Source organism: Salmo salar, chromosome 09 (genome assembly GCF_965601325.2).
Source record: "Salmo salar chromosome 09, fSalSal1, whole genome shotgun sequence".
Classification (NCBI taxonomy): Eukaryota; Metazoa; Chordata; class Actinopteri; order Salmoniformes; family Salmonidae; genus Salmo; species Salmo salar.
Genome location: NC_138299.1, coordinates 20,842,501 through 20,859,038, shown reverse-complemented (window position 1 = coordinate 20,859,038; position 16,538 = coordinate 20,842,501). Strand labels below are relative to the sequence as shown.

Here is a 16,538-nt window from a genome sequence, read left to right as displayed (position 1 = left end):
TGTTATTTTCAATGTAATAGCAAAGCCTTAAAGATTTTGTTCTTTCTTTTTGTCCTTTTGTTCTACCTTTATGTTGTATTCCCTCATAACAAAGCAATGTTTACTCTGTGAACACTGGCCCTGTAGGACTTTTAAAACATTCTTCTTTCTGCCCTTTGTCTTGAGGGACCATTGATGGTAATATTAGACTATTGTGTTGGTGGTAGTTCAACTTTCAATTTGAAATGTCTAACAAGACGCATTCATTTTGTATCGTGACTTAAAATTGATTGACAGCTGTTACTGCATAGTAATTAACATGCTTTACATTTACTCAGACATATTTATGACTGTTTGTTTCAATGACAGCCTATTTGTCTTTGACAGGAGTTCGATCAGCCAGGTGATAAACACCGAGCTCCTCAGACTCTTCCTCTGCAGTCCAACTCCAAACACACCAGCGTCAGGGGACAGCAGTCCATTTAATTAAAGTGCTTAAGCAATTAGCATGGCGCCCATAATGGAGGACAGGCATACTGTCCTGCATCTCTACGAGCCCGTCCGCGAGCTGTGCAGTATCAGCCTCTATCTCCCCAAGGGGAGGGCCCCAGGGTTTACATCCAAGAGCCACGCCCCTCTGTGGGCCCATCCCAGTAATGACCAAGACCAGGGAGAGGTGGATCCCACGGCAGCCCAACAAAGAGGCCAGTCTTATGAGTCCGCAGCCGAACTCCTCAACTCCTACAAGGCAACAAAGGAAGCTGTTGCTGAGCTCTGCTGGCTGGCCACAGAGCACCACCAGTTGCTGACTGATCTCTTATCTCTGTGCGGAGACTGCGCCAACAAAGTCAGGATGGGTAATCAGGATGGGAAGCTCCAGGGTCACAGGGAGGGTTGTGGGAGCTTCTCAGGACAGGTCCTCAGCAGTAATGCTCAACATGCTCTCTCCATGTCCCCGGAGCACAAGAGAGCCTCCTCACGGGGCAGAAAGCTGAAGAAGCTGGGTGTGAAGAAGTTAGACAGTGCAGAAGAGTTCCTGCAGAGCAAGATGAAGAAGAAAGTAGCGCTAGGGAGCACTGCAGTTGAGTCTTTATCTGTCCAGTCCTCAGCTCAGACCCAGAATCAATCCAACCTTGTCCCAGTGGTGGAGGAGCAGAGAGTTCCTGGGACCCTAGCATCTCTCCGAGCTCCGGACACGCCAATGTCAGGCTCCTATGTCAGTGTGGCCAGCAACCCCATCCTCCCTGTGGAGGAGCACTTCCATATTGCCAGGGAGGGCTGGGACTTCATGGAGGATGACTCTCGAGCCTCTGAGCCAAACCTGGACTACACTGACATGTCTGAGTATGACAGTGAACTCTGCTTGGGCTACGAAGCGTCGTCCTGTAGTTTATTGGAAAACGTTCAGGATCATATCGAACGGGAGTATATGCTGAGTGGGAACAACATTCGTCCCATGCGGTCTGAGGACAAGTCAGCCCACCAACTATATGATGAGATCAACAGGAGGGACACAGGGGTTAGGGTGGTGGCCAAGGTGCAGGAGGTTGAGGGCACAGTTCAACGTGCTAGCCATATGAGCCCAAACAGGTCCAAAGAGTTCTATCCAGAGGCTGAATCAGCTGTACCTCACCCGTGGACCAGCAGCTGTCAGCAGGAGTTTGAGGAATGGAGGAGTCTAAACGGGGACATTAGGGATACGGTAGGGACCAAACCTGCAGAGGGGCTAAGGCTGCCTCTCTCACACCCTACTGAGGGCTCCTCTACCAAATCCCACAGAAAGAGTCCCTGTTCACCCTCTCTGTGTGGGGTGTTCAACACCTCATACCCTGCCACCAACAGTCTGCAGAGCATGTCCCCAGTGCTATCCCCTCTATTGACCAAGCTCCCCAGCCCCCAGCTCAACCACCGCATCCTGCTCCTTTCTGATGAGGACGTTGGCCAGGGGACGGACAGTGACAGCCCCCGGACTGGATCCAAAGAGGCGCCCAAAGTCACCACGGAGGTCATAGATAAGAATGGCAACAAGCGGACCATCACACGGCTGGACCTGAACCTCAGCAGACTACCAGCGACTTCCAAATGGAATTCCACTAGCCTCTCCACGGCAACAGGTGAGTTAGTGTTATTAAAAATCACAACAATCCTCCCACCGCTCACATTCTTTCCTGTAATGTCCCCCCGTCTTGACACTAACGTTGACATCAATGCTTCACTCCTCCATGCGACGTGTCTCTCAGAGTTTGTCCTTGATCTGGCTTCAATACAACACTGGAATGGAATGGCTGTTATGTTTACTTAGCTGTAAGAGATATTATAGAATGATTGATGTGTAGAATACAGCACCTGATCACTATATCTGCAGTTTTTCACCCAGCCCATACAGCCTGGGGATGTTTTGGAAATGGTCTGTTATTGCTGTCAAACAGCAAAATAACTGTTTCTACTAAACACTGTGGGAGTTTTCGCACTGACTAAAGCTATTTGTTCTCTTTATTTCCCTCCTCTAGGAGACAGACAGAGTAAACAGTGTCCCAGTGCTAGCTGTCACAGTCATCACTTGACAATCTGTCTAAATAGTTTCTGATCATCCTGTTTTGGTTGTGACTGGCCTGATGTGCTTGCTTTGTCCTTGGCATGTGACTCAGTATGAAAAGCTGCCCAACAGACAGAGAGAGAGCGAGAGAGCGAGTGAGAGAGAGAGAGAGAGAACAGAGCCTGAGACTGATTTGATTTCTATCCCATGCTGATGAGCCTCTCTTAACCATTTCATCTCCGGGGGGCAGGAGTGGTCTGACGTGGTTCCAGATCAAAGGCTCTGGGTTGACATGCAGTTCAAATCCACTACCGCTGTCATGAAAACAATGTTAACTGAAGCATTTCCAATTTGTTCTCTTAGTGCTCTGCACCTCCTCCTAAACCACTCCCTACTGAGTTCACAGGCTGCCAGCTGAAAAAGACTCACCCTCAACAGGTGCATGGGTTGCAGAAAAAATAATTAGGATTTGGGATGTGGCTTAAGAAGCAGAAGTGCAGCAGAACTTCAGAATTGCCTGACAGTCTCTTAATCTTGCCCTAATAAACGGTATCTCATGGTTACATTGACAAGCCTTGGGTTGTTAAATAATGTGACATTGACTGTTAGCCATTGCATCCCATATGTCACTACAGCAAAGAGTTGCCTCCTCTTACATTGTACACTGAGTGTACAAAACATTAGGAACATCTGCTCTTTCCATGACATAGACTGACCAGGTGAATCCAGGTGAAAGCTATAATCCTTATTGATGTCACCTGTTAAATCCACTTCAATCAGCGTAGATGAAGGGGAGGAGACAGGTTATATAAGGGTTTTTAAGCCTTGAGAGAATTGAGACATGGATTGTGTATGTGTGCCATTCAGAGGTTAAATTTACAAGACAAAATATTTAAGTGCCTTTGAACAGGGTATGGTAGTAGGTGCCAGGTGCATCGGTTTGAGTGTGTCAAAAACTGCAACGCTGCTGGGTTTTTCACTCTTAACTGTTTCCCGTGTGTGTCAAGAATGGTCCACCACCCAAAGGACATCCAGACAACTTGACACAACTGTGGGAAGCATTGGAGTCAACATGGGCCAGCATCCCTGTGGAATGCTTTCAACACCTTGTAGAGTCCATGCCCGATGAATTGAGGCTGTTCTGAGGGCAAAAGGGGTTGAAACTCAATATTAGGAAGGTGTTCCTAATGTTTTGTACACTCAGTGTATAACCAGGATGTCTGGTAGTGCCATTTGACCTCCAATCCTTTGATCAGTGTAAGAGTGCTGTAGCGTGACCCTGGCTTAGTGTTTGGCTGCATTCCATCAGTCCAAATTGGTAAGGGAAAATACAGAGGTCATGAAACAAGTTTTTTCCTAGTGCTTCAATTAGAGCAGTTACATTATTATTACATTAACCTGTAATAGTATAGTCATGGCTGGACGGAGGCTGGTGTATGCAGGCGGATAGATAGTGTTACTCATGTGGGAATAATCTGAATCAATTCTCATCGCGGTAATGTCCCCCCATTCTCTCTCTCACACACACACACACACACACACACACACACACACACACACACACACACACACACACACACACACACACACACACACACACACACACACACACACACACACACACACACACACACACACACACACACCATTTCCCTCTGAGCCGGCTTAAGTCTGCACCTCATCCATTTTTTATTAATCTTGTGAACCTCGATCGCCAGGCTTCCCAGAATGCAAGACTACAGAGACTAGATTCAAACAGACAGAAATCTTCTTTTTGCTTAAAGCTGCAATATGTCACTTTTTAGGCAACCCGACCAAATTCACATAGAAATATGAGTTATAGATCTGTCATTGTCATTTAAAGCAAGTCTAAGAAGCGGTAGATCTGTTCCATGTGCACTATTTTTATGCTTCTCGTTCTAAAGTTTTGTTTTTGCATCTTATATTTTCTGTGTTGCACAGCAGCTTCAAACAACTGAAAATACAATATTTTTGGTTATGGAAAAGTTATTCCACAGAGTTTTCGATTGTACAAAGATTCTCCACAAAATGACTGCTTGTTTTGTCACATAAACTGAAATTAGGCGAACTATTTTTTCACCTTTTTCATCCAGAAAAGGGTGGAGCGATTTCTGCATATTGTACCTTTAAAGGTCAAAATTGGCTTCTTCCTTTAAAACAATACGAGAAATATGATGTTGATAAGTATTCAAAGTAGTAGAATGTTTTGTCCCTGTTAGCCTGTCTGTGTGCTGTTGAGGCTCATGATTAATCGATATGAGTTCTGTAAATAACTCTTCTTGGCCTTTAAGGACTAAGTGAACAGGATACAGTTTCATCTACAGGCATAGAACATGAAGACTGGCTAGTGTTGCATTGCATGAACCATGTTGCAAAGTGTTCCTTCTAAACCTCCCCTTTGATAGAGATGTGAGAACTGTCTCATTGTTCATTTGGCAGGACCTCAGTGTGTTCCGAACCATCCTTTGTCCATGTTCAATAATTCTTTACACTTGAAATGTTAACAATGACAAATTGACAACAGAGAGGCTGGAAGAGCTACTATCTGGGTCAGAATGAAGGCAGCCTTCATAGTTTGGCCGACCAATAATATCCTCATTTAGATACAATCTCTGTCATCTCTGTTGTCTGTGTGACGTGCATTCATCAATGTTTCATTCGAAGAAGGAAACTGTACATTGGGGAGAGAGTATAAATGAAAGTTCAATGTAGAAACCTATTGTCCTGTGTTTCTAAATTCTCTGTTATTAAATGCTCTCTATGTTTTACACTTAAAGTTTGTTTATGGATTTTCAATCGGGAATATTTAAGAATCGATGTATATTTGACATTTCTGCTCTGATTATCTACATTCTTTAAGCTCCTCTCATTGCAGGGGAGGTTTGTTCAAGAAATATTAAATCTCGCCCCCATCCTAAATCCAATTTTTAAATTACCTTCAGGAATGCCAGAGACAACAGCATCTGACACACATAGAGCCTGAGTATCAGTGAATATCCCCTACTCAATCTGAAAGACCGTAAATAATACCTTAATGACATAAACCAATCAAGCCCCAGGTCATATGAAACTGATCACTCCAGCCCGGGAGTCAGTCAGTCAGTTGACATCTGTCTTTACTTCCCTCTCCTAGCGTCCAACACAAAATGCCGGGCATGCAACATTACCCTTCTCACTGAGGACAAGGGCCAGCTCTATTCAGATAATGAAATAGATTGTGCCAAGTGTGTGTGGGTAGGAGGGTTTGTGCTCTGCTCTCACGCTGCCTGTCTAAGCTGCGTCACAGCCAGAGGAATAGTTCTGCACAAAGGCCCCTTTCTACTGTGGAACTGATTTTTCTTAATAAGTCACTGTAGGAGCTCTTGAGAACAATCTTACCTGCACATGCACTGCATCGTAGTCATATTCATGTCATTTTAGGTTTATGTTATAGGTTGAAAACCTAGTTGATTTATATTTGTTTTGTGTCGTACACCAATTGGTGCCCAGCCCAGGCTTATTAGACACAATATCAAGTTCAAGTATGTGTGCACAAAAGATGTCGTTTTTTAACATTAATCAAATTAAATGCATTTACCAATTTAAATGCACAATTAGGCAATGATAACAAAGTACAGTTTTCACCTAGTCCCATTACACAAACAATACACTTCTCCTTCTCCCCCAGGCTTTGAGAATAAATTGTTCAATGTCAAAATCTCCCTTTCGGAAAAAGAACCCCAGCCTGTGTCCATTCTGTAGCCAGAACCCTTCAGGTGAACGCCAAACAGAACATGTCTCAAGTCATCATACAGAGGGCAAGAAAACACAAAATGGACTTCACTTTCTATTTCCCCAAGATCACACAATGCACACAATCTTTCCTCTTCAGGGACTATGTTGAATCTACCTGTCTCTAGTGTCAGAGGGAAGGGGGTGGATCTTAGCTGTGCACAAACAGACATTTGGCCTATTTGATTGCTGGCATCTGTTATTACAATGGTTGTTTAGCCTCTAGTTGGTGTGCTTCATGTCGAGAGAGAGCTCTCCAGTCTCCATGTTCCACTACTGTATGTCAGGGCCCAGACTGCCAACCAACCAACGGCCGACAGAGAGCAAGGGGAGCAGGCCTAAACCATGCAGGACAGACAGGAAATGAAGATTTACAAAGCCTGCTTCCAGCACAGAGATGATGGAGTTTCTAGTTAACCAAGCACATGGGTAAAACCACATGGCTCAGTCTTTATATTAGAATAATGAGTTTATAGATTTTTGTTTAGTAAAGTAGAAGTAGGTCACTGGGCACCACTGTGAGTGGGTGAAAGAGAGGAGAGTGTTGAAGAGGGAGAGAGGGATTGAGAGAGACTGCACTGTTTCTAATGCATGGCTTCAGCCTGTTGGATGGAGTGCCTTCAGAAGAGGGTCATTCCTGCTCACCTTGAGTGTTGAGCAGTGACTTGCGTATTATCTCTAGTATTAGTCTTTTATCACACCTGACACGCTAAGATTAGCCATGAGATGGCCTCTCAGCACCATGTGACCTAACTAACACAGGCCCTGTTCTTTTTGCTCCCCACTCTCTTTCATTCTCGCTGTCTGTCTGACAGCTGCTCAGTTCACACGCTCTGATTTATACACTGTCACATCACAGCCCTGTCAATCAACACCTGCAGGTCCACAGTATTCCCTGCCTGCCTGGCCTCCACCGAGGGGGATGAAGTGTGGAAACACACCTGTGCGTATAAATTAGATTATATAAGTCTTTGGCAGTAGCACTGTGTAGTATAGCAGAACAGTAGCACTGTATAGTATAGCAGAACAGTAGCACTGTCTAGTATAGCAGAACAGTAGCACTGTCTAGTATAGCAGAACAGTAGCACTGTATAGTATAGCAGAACAGTAGCACTGTATAGTATAGCAGAACAGTAGCACTGTCTAGTATAGCAGAACAGTAGCACTGTCTAGTATAGCAGAACAGTAGCACCGTATAGCAGAACAGTAGCACTGTCTAGTATAGCAGAACAGTAGCACTGTATAGTATAGCAGAACAGTAGCACTGTATAGTATAGCAGAACAGTAGCACTGTCTAGTATAGCAGAACAGTAGCACTGTCTAGTATAGCAGAACAGTAGCACTGTCTAGTATAGCAGAACAGTAGCACTGTATAGTATAGCAGAACAGTAGCACTGTATAGTATAGCAGAACAGTAGCACTGTCTAGTATAGCAGAACAGTAGCACTGTATAGTATAGCAGAACAGTAGCACTGTCTAGTATAGCAGAACAGTAGCACTGTCTAGTATAGCAGAACAGTAGCACTGTATAGTATAGCAGAACAGTAGCACTGTCTAGTATAGCAGAACAGTAGCACTGTCTAGTATAGCAGAACGGTATTAGTGAGTTTTGCAAGGTGATCATATTCTCTTAGGTTCAGTCCAGTCTAAAGCCTGTTGTTATCATTTTTAGAGCGATTTACAGTAGTGAGTGCATACATTTTCATACTGGTCCCCCATGGGAATCAAACCCACAACCATGGGGTTGCAAGCACCATGCTCTACCAACTGAGCAACACGGGTAATGTTATTAGAGTTCAAATCGTCATTAATAAAGAGCTGTGTGTGTGTGTGTGCCTGCCTGTGTGTGCGTGCTTGTGTAATGAAGTAACTGCCAAGTGATCTCGTAGCACAAGCTAATGAAGTGGATTCATTACCTAATGCAGCGGAGTGCTTTCTAAATCATATTCTAGTCATCACTTTCTCTTTAGTTTAACTTTCAATTATGATATTGGATTGAAGTCTCATTCCTAACGATGAACTTGTGAATGTACTATGTCTACAATGTTTACAGTACATTAAACTAGTCCAAAGTATTTTCTCAATGTTGATATTTTCTCAATGCCTTTGCTTGAATTATGTTAATGTCTTATTTGTCAGTCCACGTGTATTGTGTTATTCATCTGTAATACACAAAATGTAAATAGATTAAAGTCTATAACATGTGATGGCATACGTATCATTTCAGAAAAAGACATAAGATCCTCTTAGTGTGCCGTATCCAACATTCCTTATGTATCTTTGTATTTAGTGTGGTCTTTCTGCTCAGAGCCAGAGAGAGAGACAGCCAGAGCTGCACTGCAGTGTGTCTACAGGGACCCTAAACCTCTCCACCTATTCCTGTCCAGATGGTGGCAGCGTGGCCCTCTAAATGCATTTTAACACTGCTGCCTGTGTCCTCAGCTCAGAACATGTGCCTGTGTCGTCACAGCTAGAGTATATGTGGACAAACTAGTCTCAAAGCTCAGTAAATGTTTCATATTTCGGAGATGGAAAGATGCAAGAGTGCTGTTGTTCTGTACTCTATGCAAATTGTTTCCATGTTTCTTGAGCATTGAGAATACACAGTAATCGACTGTAGTGTTGGGTTGACAATGTCAGTATTCTTAAGGGAAAGGGGGATACCTAGTCAGTTGTACAACTGAATGCCTTCAACTGATATGTGTCTTCCGCATTTAACCCAACCCCTCTGAATCAGAGGGGTGCAGGGTGCTGCCTTATTCGACATCCACGTCTTGGTCTTGTCTGCTTTGAGTTGTCATAGTAACACTCTCATTATGCTCACCACCACCCTGCTAACAAGATGCCAAATACAGCTGAAATTAGAATAGATTTGCTGTAGTTGATAATTACACTGGAATACAGCTGGTGCAGGGGAGAATACAGCATTTGCTGCAGCTGGGCCTGGAGTGGGCTTGACTGTGCATTTGGACTCATCCCAAACAGCCCCAGAATTACCCGGCTGGTGTTGTGCTCTGCAGTGTGCTGCTGCATTATCTTAATGAAAAGTGATTTATCAAATCAATCGCTCCCTGCCAAAGACTTTTCCTTTCAGTCTCTGCCGTGTGGAGCCGCAGTGCTGTCTGTCTCGTAATGACTTATTCCTTAAATACTGAGGCTGAATACAAATCTACAGATGCATGTCTGTGTGTGTTCTTACAACTGCATTGAAACCATTTGTCTCCGACCTAAACTGGGGTTGAGGACATTCAACAGTATTTGAGGTATTTTACTGGGTTACTGCTGCAATTTAGGAGGTTATAGTGTGGCTACAGTAGCTCAAGGATGTGATGACACTACACTGAGATGTGATATTTGAGCATCTAATGCAACAGGAGGTGAGATGCCTCTCAGTTCAATCTCATTATTTATCCAAACAACAGGTTGAGGTGATAGCAGTGTGACCCTCCTGGGAGGTGTATTACAGCATGAGAAAACCCAAAATGGAGGTCGCTGAGCATCAAGTTCAGTGTGAGCTGCTTTGCTGTTTCCCTTTCTCCTCTACCACTCTTTATTTATCTCGCATGAGTGCTTCTCCCAAGGGGAAGAGTGCAGGCATATTTTCACTGTGTCTGAGAGTACCGCGTGTGCGCATCCATGTGGATGTGAGAGTATTTTTAGCGAGATGTACTGTTGTGTTATGTTTATTTTCTGGGGGAGCACACTAAACTACCCGACCCTTGACATTATTTGTGCTCATAGGCTGGAGGGGGGATGGACTATGGATGAGGTTGTCTCTGAGCTCTGAATCACAAAGCTCATACGGAAGTGGACAAACTGAATCCATTCTCCCTATGGAACGTTAACCTCTACTCACATTAGTCCTGTTCTAGCTGCTCTGTTCCACCATAGAACATAGCCTGCTCCAGTCAGATTCAATCAGGCTTAGTCTCTCTCTGAGGGGGCTAGATATCAGCTCCTCTGCTCTCCAATCCATAGCAACGTCACCCTCCCCCACAGAATCGATGTGTTACAGTGAGTGAACAGAAACACACAAGCTGTCGGCCTGGTTTCTTTAGCCAATTGTTTTAGAGAGAGTAGTACTATTCCCTAGGATGGCCAATGCATCAACTCATACGCATAAATCCATATTGGATATAGTGGTATTTGTTTATCAGATCAGTGCATGTTTGGCGGTCCTCAAGCTGAAGCGAGGCTAGCTAAGGACAGTATATACATACGCATCTGTAACCTGCAGCAGAGTGGCTTTTAGAAGGTGTCGATGCCTGCTTTCTACCTCCACCCACCTGATCCATTCATGACACATAATGGCTCTGTTGCTTTGTAAAATCCCCCCTAACGGATGGTGTGTTTCAGTCTATCTTAATACACCTGTTATTACATGTTACAATTCATAACAATTCATTATTGTGTGTGTGTGTGCCTGTGTGTGTGTGTTTGTGTGTGTAGAGGAGGCCGACATCTGGATGCTAGACGGTGATGATGCCATCTCCCAGACCCAGAACTCCCTGAACCCCGCCTCCCGTCCTGACCAACTGGACATCCTCAGGATCACACCCCCAGAGGATGACATCATCGGAGATACCCCCTACTACACTGGACTGGAGTGCACGGTGAGAGCAGCAATACATCATACTTAGAGTCATGTGACCTGACCAGGAAAAAACTGGCCAAATTGCAAATGGGGCCAAGAGTATTCCCTGGTCAGGTCACATGGTCAGGAACAACTCTGGTCAGGTCACATGGTCAGGAACAACTCTGGTCAGGTCACATGGTCAGGAACAAATCGGGGCCCTATTTGATACTCTATGAAGGCTACTACACATTAGCAGTAGTTATCATTACGTATCCGCTCTCAGAGCAGTGTAGCAAAAACATTGCTGTTCCCTCATGGCTCCAAGCCAGCATGTACTCCACTCTACTGAAGTGCTTAACCACCTGAATTCCTCCAGTTGCATTAACATTACGAGATCTGGGATGTGGTGCTGTGTACCGTGTACCCTGTACCGTGTACCGTGTACCGTGTACCGTGTACCGTGTACCGTGGCGGTTCCCAGAGCCCAGGACTTACTGTAGCCACTCTGCTAACACCTTCACATTCCACCATTTCTACACTCTTCAAAAAAAGGGTTCTAAAATGGTTTTTCAGCTGTCCCCATAAGAGAACCCTTTAAAGAACCCTATTTGGTTCCAATTAAAAAATATTTTTGGTTCCATGTAGAACCCTCTGTGGTAAGGGTTGTACATGGAACCCAAAATAGTTCTACCTGTACACAAAAGGGTTCTACCTGGAAACAAAAAGGGTTCGTTAATAAGTTATCCTATGGGGGCAGCCCTAGATAGCACATTTTTTCTAAGGGTGTAGTGCCCAGTTGTCAAGTCACTGTAAACCATATTAGAGTGGATTGATTGTGTCATGCACAGTATTTAGCTCTCTTCCTCTTAGTAAGTGAGTAGAGCTAAGAACCTCAACTATGTGTTTGCTACAGGCCAGGGCACCTGACTTGTGTGGGTCTGCCAAACACGCTAACACACATAATAAAACCTACTTTGGTACAGTGTGTCTCAAGGTGTTTTCACTCTGTACTGAAACCAAACAAACGGACTCTTCAGGGCTTGCCAAACATCTCTACAGCTGAGCGAGAGATCCCACAAACAAAGTCTACATATTTAATCTACCCAAACACCAGCTGTTTGTCACAGGCAGGGTAGTATTGTCAAGTTTCAATGTTTTACCTAGCATGGTACATCTACTGTTAACATGGTGACCCAGTATCTAGTCATCACATTAGACTACCGTAAATTCTGGACTATAAGCCGCAACTTTTTTCCCAGGCTTTGAACCTCGCGGCTTAAACAATGAATAATAATATATGGATTTTTCCCGCTTTCAATTTTTTTTCTTCCAAAAAAACACATTCTGTGACGTGCTTTTTTGGCGGCATGAAGCTTTCATTAGACCAATGAAATTGCCGAACGGGTTACGGTCAAACAACTTTTTGTTTATTTTTTAGATTAAATCGAGCGCTCTCAAACTTCCCATCATTCTGATTACGGTAGTCATTTTGTCACCCTCATCATGGCAAAGACACGGAGAAATGCATATGATGCAGCTTTCAAGTTGAAGGCGATTGATCTGGCTGTTGGAAAAGGAAATAGAGCTGCTGCACGGGAGCTTGGTCTTAATGAGTCGATGATAAGACGTTGGAAACAGCAGCGTGAGGAATTGACTCAGTGCAAAAAGACAACTAAAGCTTACTGCTAATTTATTTTTTGTTACAAGCCGTGTTTCGTTAAAGCCTATTTATTTTTGTTACAAGCCGTGTTTCGTTAAAGCCTGTGTAAAGTTCATTTGTTTCAATGTACCGGTAGGCACCTGCGGCTTATAGACATGTGCGGCTTATTTATGTTCAAAATAAAATAAAAAAATTGAATTCAGTGGGTGCGGCTTATATTCAGGTGCGCTTAATAGTCCGGACATTACGGTAGATTGATTTACCAACACCTGCCAGCACATCTATTATTTTGGGTAAAGTGTCAAGAGAAGGTCATATAAATTGTAACAACTAAACAATTACTGTGCCTGTCTGTCAAGATTCCATCATGCTAAGTTAAGCAACAGTACATTGTTTTGTGTGGTTGTCAGACAGAGTAGCATAGCATAGTGTTATCAACAGCCACTCCTCGATCTCTGTTGCAGCCATCATATCATAACAAAAGTAATCCCTGTTGTGTTTTTCCTCTAGTGGTAGACTGTCTCAACATAAAGATACCGACAACCTGTGGTGTGGCCTAACCTGTCATTGTAGTCATGGACTCCATTGGGGTGACTTGTTTTTCAAGTCACGTGTCGTTGTGATCAGTGTGGGATTTGTAAAACTGCCCTCCTCTAGCTGTCTGTCATTTTTTTGTGACTCAGCTCCTCTCAGCCCACAGTACAGCGTAAGTCCAGCTGAGACCTGGCTATGCGGTTAGCTGATATATTTACACTGAGTAAATGAAAAGCCAATGCTATTACATAATGGGCCAGGGCTCAGGGCGCCTCGCTCCATGCTTGACAGAGAGCCTCTGACTGACAATCTGTGGATTTATTTGAATCCTCAGAAGATCAGGGAATAACACTTACAAACAGTTAGAGACACTATATTTAAATACAATAGTATTTTCTAATACATTATACATATGATTATTTAATATCTAATAGATTATTAATGATTACAGATATGTATTGTTAATGTCAAACATTTTGTCTTTGAACACAAACCTCATGTCTGGTTTGGTATGGGGCTCTAAATCACCTTGACAACCATTAGTCATTCTTAATCTTCCTGTGTCTGGAGGAATGCATTGAGGAGTGGACTTTGGCTGCTAAGGCCAAATATGGCCTTAATAGGGCTTTGAGTTCCGTCTGAAAGCTCAATGAACAAGTAGCCCTAATTTCACTAAGTACTTTTCAGGCCTATGTGCTCTGTTTTGTGCTAAAATCGGTCAAGTGCACATTGTGTTCATATAAAGGGGGCATGGTACTTGAAAGATTTTTGAACCCATCGTATTTGAAGCAGCAGGTTTTGTAGACTACAGACAGAGTACAATGTTACTTGTCTGTGTAAACTTACTATAAACTCATTGTACTAGAAAACAAATGTGTGTATATGTATGTGTTCAGTTTATGATTTAGTGTGAAGACAACCTTATTCTATTCTAATGACATTCACACTCTGAGATGAGGGAATCAAAACCTATTTTCCTCTCAGCAAACGGTAGCAGTGTTAGCCCCTTGGCGTTAGCGGAGCTACTGACGACACAAGATTGCAGTGCTGGAGTGCTGGTCAGGGCTGGGCAGCAGCAGCAGCAGTTCCAGACTGACTAATCACCACAGCTTAAGCTCTGTGCCTTAATAGTATAGAGAGCACTGTCAGCTGTAACACTGGGCTGGACCTCCTCCACCGTCCACCTAACCAACCAGGAGATTAGCTAGCTAACTAGCTAGCAGCCCCACTCTGTTTACAATGCACTCAGAAAGGATAGTGCTAAGCAACAGAGAGCTCCAGCTACCTGTGACAGACATTTTGCGGAAGTAAGATGGACTAATCGGACACCTGTTCTGCTTGCCGCCACAGATCCCTCCCAGGCAGGGCAGGGGAGGGAGGGGGGAGGCGGGGCCAGACCGGGTAGACCAGTGAGGCACATTTTTTTCCAACCTGGAGGCTTTTCTCAGGGACACAGAGCTCTCCTGTACACATACAGACACAGGGAAAGAGGGGAAAGAACCACGCCAGGAGGGAAACTCAGACAGTTGCTCTGAATCAGGTCTCTCTACCTACACATAGAGGGGAAGTGGAACCTTCCTGACCACCCTGAAATCACTTTTAAAACTGGTTCTAATGTTTTCCTGAGAAACTGAAAATGAGTTCCTCCTGGATTCCCAGGGAGATTATTCCAGGACATGCTTCCTGCCTCTGAACAGTTTGACTTGACTGGGAAAGTCATTGGAATTTCACTCGGCTTTACATCACTGGAAGTAACATTTAACGTACAGTGGAGTCGAGGCTGTTTGTGATTGGAGAAAGTGATCTATATGTGATCTATATGTTGCCATACAGGATTACAGGAGAGCAGGGGTTATACCTGGAGCCCTCCTGGAGAGGTTAAGAAGAGCTAGGGGATTTGTCCTCACAAAGGCCTTTTGTTCACTGGAACCAGTAGAATTGGAACACAAATTGGCAGGTCGAGATTCCTCTCGGTGTAGAGATGAGCCTTTTGTGACACCCTGAATGGACACACTGTGCTCGGGTAGCCTCTACCTGCTGGCTAGGAGTTCACTGGCCTAAGTACATGCTACATGACAGTTAAGGGTTCTGTGAAAATGGACAGTGTAAGTAATAGCTCTAACGGTCAGGGGAAGCAGCAATCCAGTTCGTTCCGCAATAAGATATCCACTATGTTTACACGTGGCGACAAGCCTGAGCCTCAGAGGCTGGCGGGAGAAACTGCGGTGCTGACGGCTTTCAGGACCCTGTCTGATGAAGATAACTATCTCACAGGGGTCCATGATAAAAGTGCTCTGGATGTTATCAGTGTAGACAGACTTCGAGTGGGGGGAGATGTGAGGGGTAGGTGTGAGGTTCTTCATAATGGAGAGGCCACCTTCCTTGATACGGAGGACAGGATGGAATCATGGGAGAATGAGTCCAGTAGGAAGAGTAGCTCTGTGACCTCTCCTCCTAACCCAGGCCAAGTGTCTGTGTCCGTGGCCGACCCAGATCTGGTCCAGGTCACTAGGGTGGAGATCTGCAGCGACACAGAGATGGAAGATGAGGAGGGGATCAGCAGCCTCAGCCAATCAGACAAGCATGCCACCCCTGGAATGTCCCTCCCACCTGACGATGACCAGTGGACAGTGAACGATAATAACATTGGTCAGCTTCCACCCGCTGGCCCAGTGAGAGGTGCCATTGATACAGACTTAGAGCTGCCTGTGTTCAAGCCAGAAAGTCTTGTGGAAAGATCCCTCAAAGACACCTCTGTTCTGTACTCTGGAAGGATTATGGGCAGATCTGACAGTGGGACAGATCTTGGTCTCTTCTCCTCCATTTCCAAACCACAAGTGCCTGGAGACGGCTGCAGCACGTACCTATCCACTGATCCCAGGCCTGTGGAGGTGGGTGTGGATGCAGCAGCCATGGGTGCAGAGGGGTCCAGCCATCATCACCACAAAGTATCCAAAGGCTTCAGCATCAGCCAGGAGGTATTGGGCCTTACTGATGTGTGTGCTGGAAACCCTGCAGTGACTTCACCTCTTAACCTGTCTTTGACCTCTGAACCCCAGACATCGGAGGCAGCAGCAGACAACACTGCCTTGCCGTCAGGACAGCCAGCGGACCAAGATACTGGACAGAGGAAGGAGATATTGTCGGAAAACACTGGAACTGAGGAGCGTAGAGAGCATGCTCCCTGCCTCGACTCCCTTTCCGCCCTCTCTGATTCCAGGCCACCTGAAGCAGCAGAGCCATCTTCCCCCAGCCTGGAGGAGCAGCCTGACACGCATGTCCCTGGAAAGTCCCCAGTTGACAGCCAGCCAAGTGCCATTCCTGTCTCTGTCTCACCCAGGGGCCAAGGCGACATGCCTGCCACTAGGAGGCCCGATACAGACCCGCCCTCCACCACATTGTCTCCCGCCAGGGGCACAGCCTCCTGCCAGGCCCCCTCCTTCCAAATTCCTGCCCTGTTC

General features: G+C 45.0%; 1 protein-coding gene across 2 annotated transcripts in view; it reads left to right on the top strand.

Moving 5' to 3' along the window:
• The first annotated feature begins 370 nt into the window (after positions 1–370).
• LOC106610840 (formin) overlaps positions 371–16,538 on the top strand; it is a 104,352-nt gene continuing 88,184 nt past the window's right edge. The window contains exons 1-2 of one of the 2 annotated variants that reach the window (XM_014210460.3): positions 371–2,093; positions 10,757–10,920. In XM_014210460.3, the coding sequence (XP_014065935.3) occupies positions 488–2,093; positions 10,757–10,920 (1,770 nt within the window). In that variant the 5' untranslated portion in view covers positions 371–487. Of the gene's footprint in view, positions 2,094–10,756; positions 10,921–14,495 lie in introns of those variants that run through there. The other variant, XM_014210458.3, reaches the window with a different exon arrangement.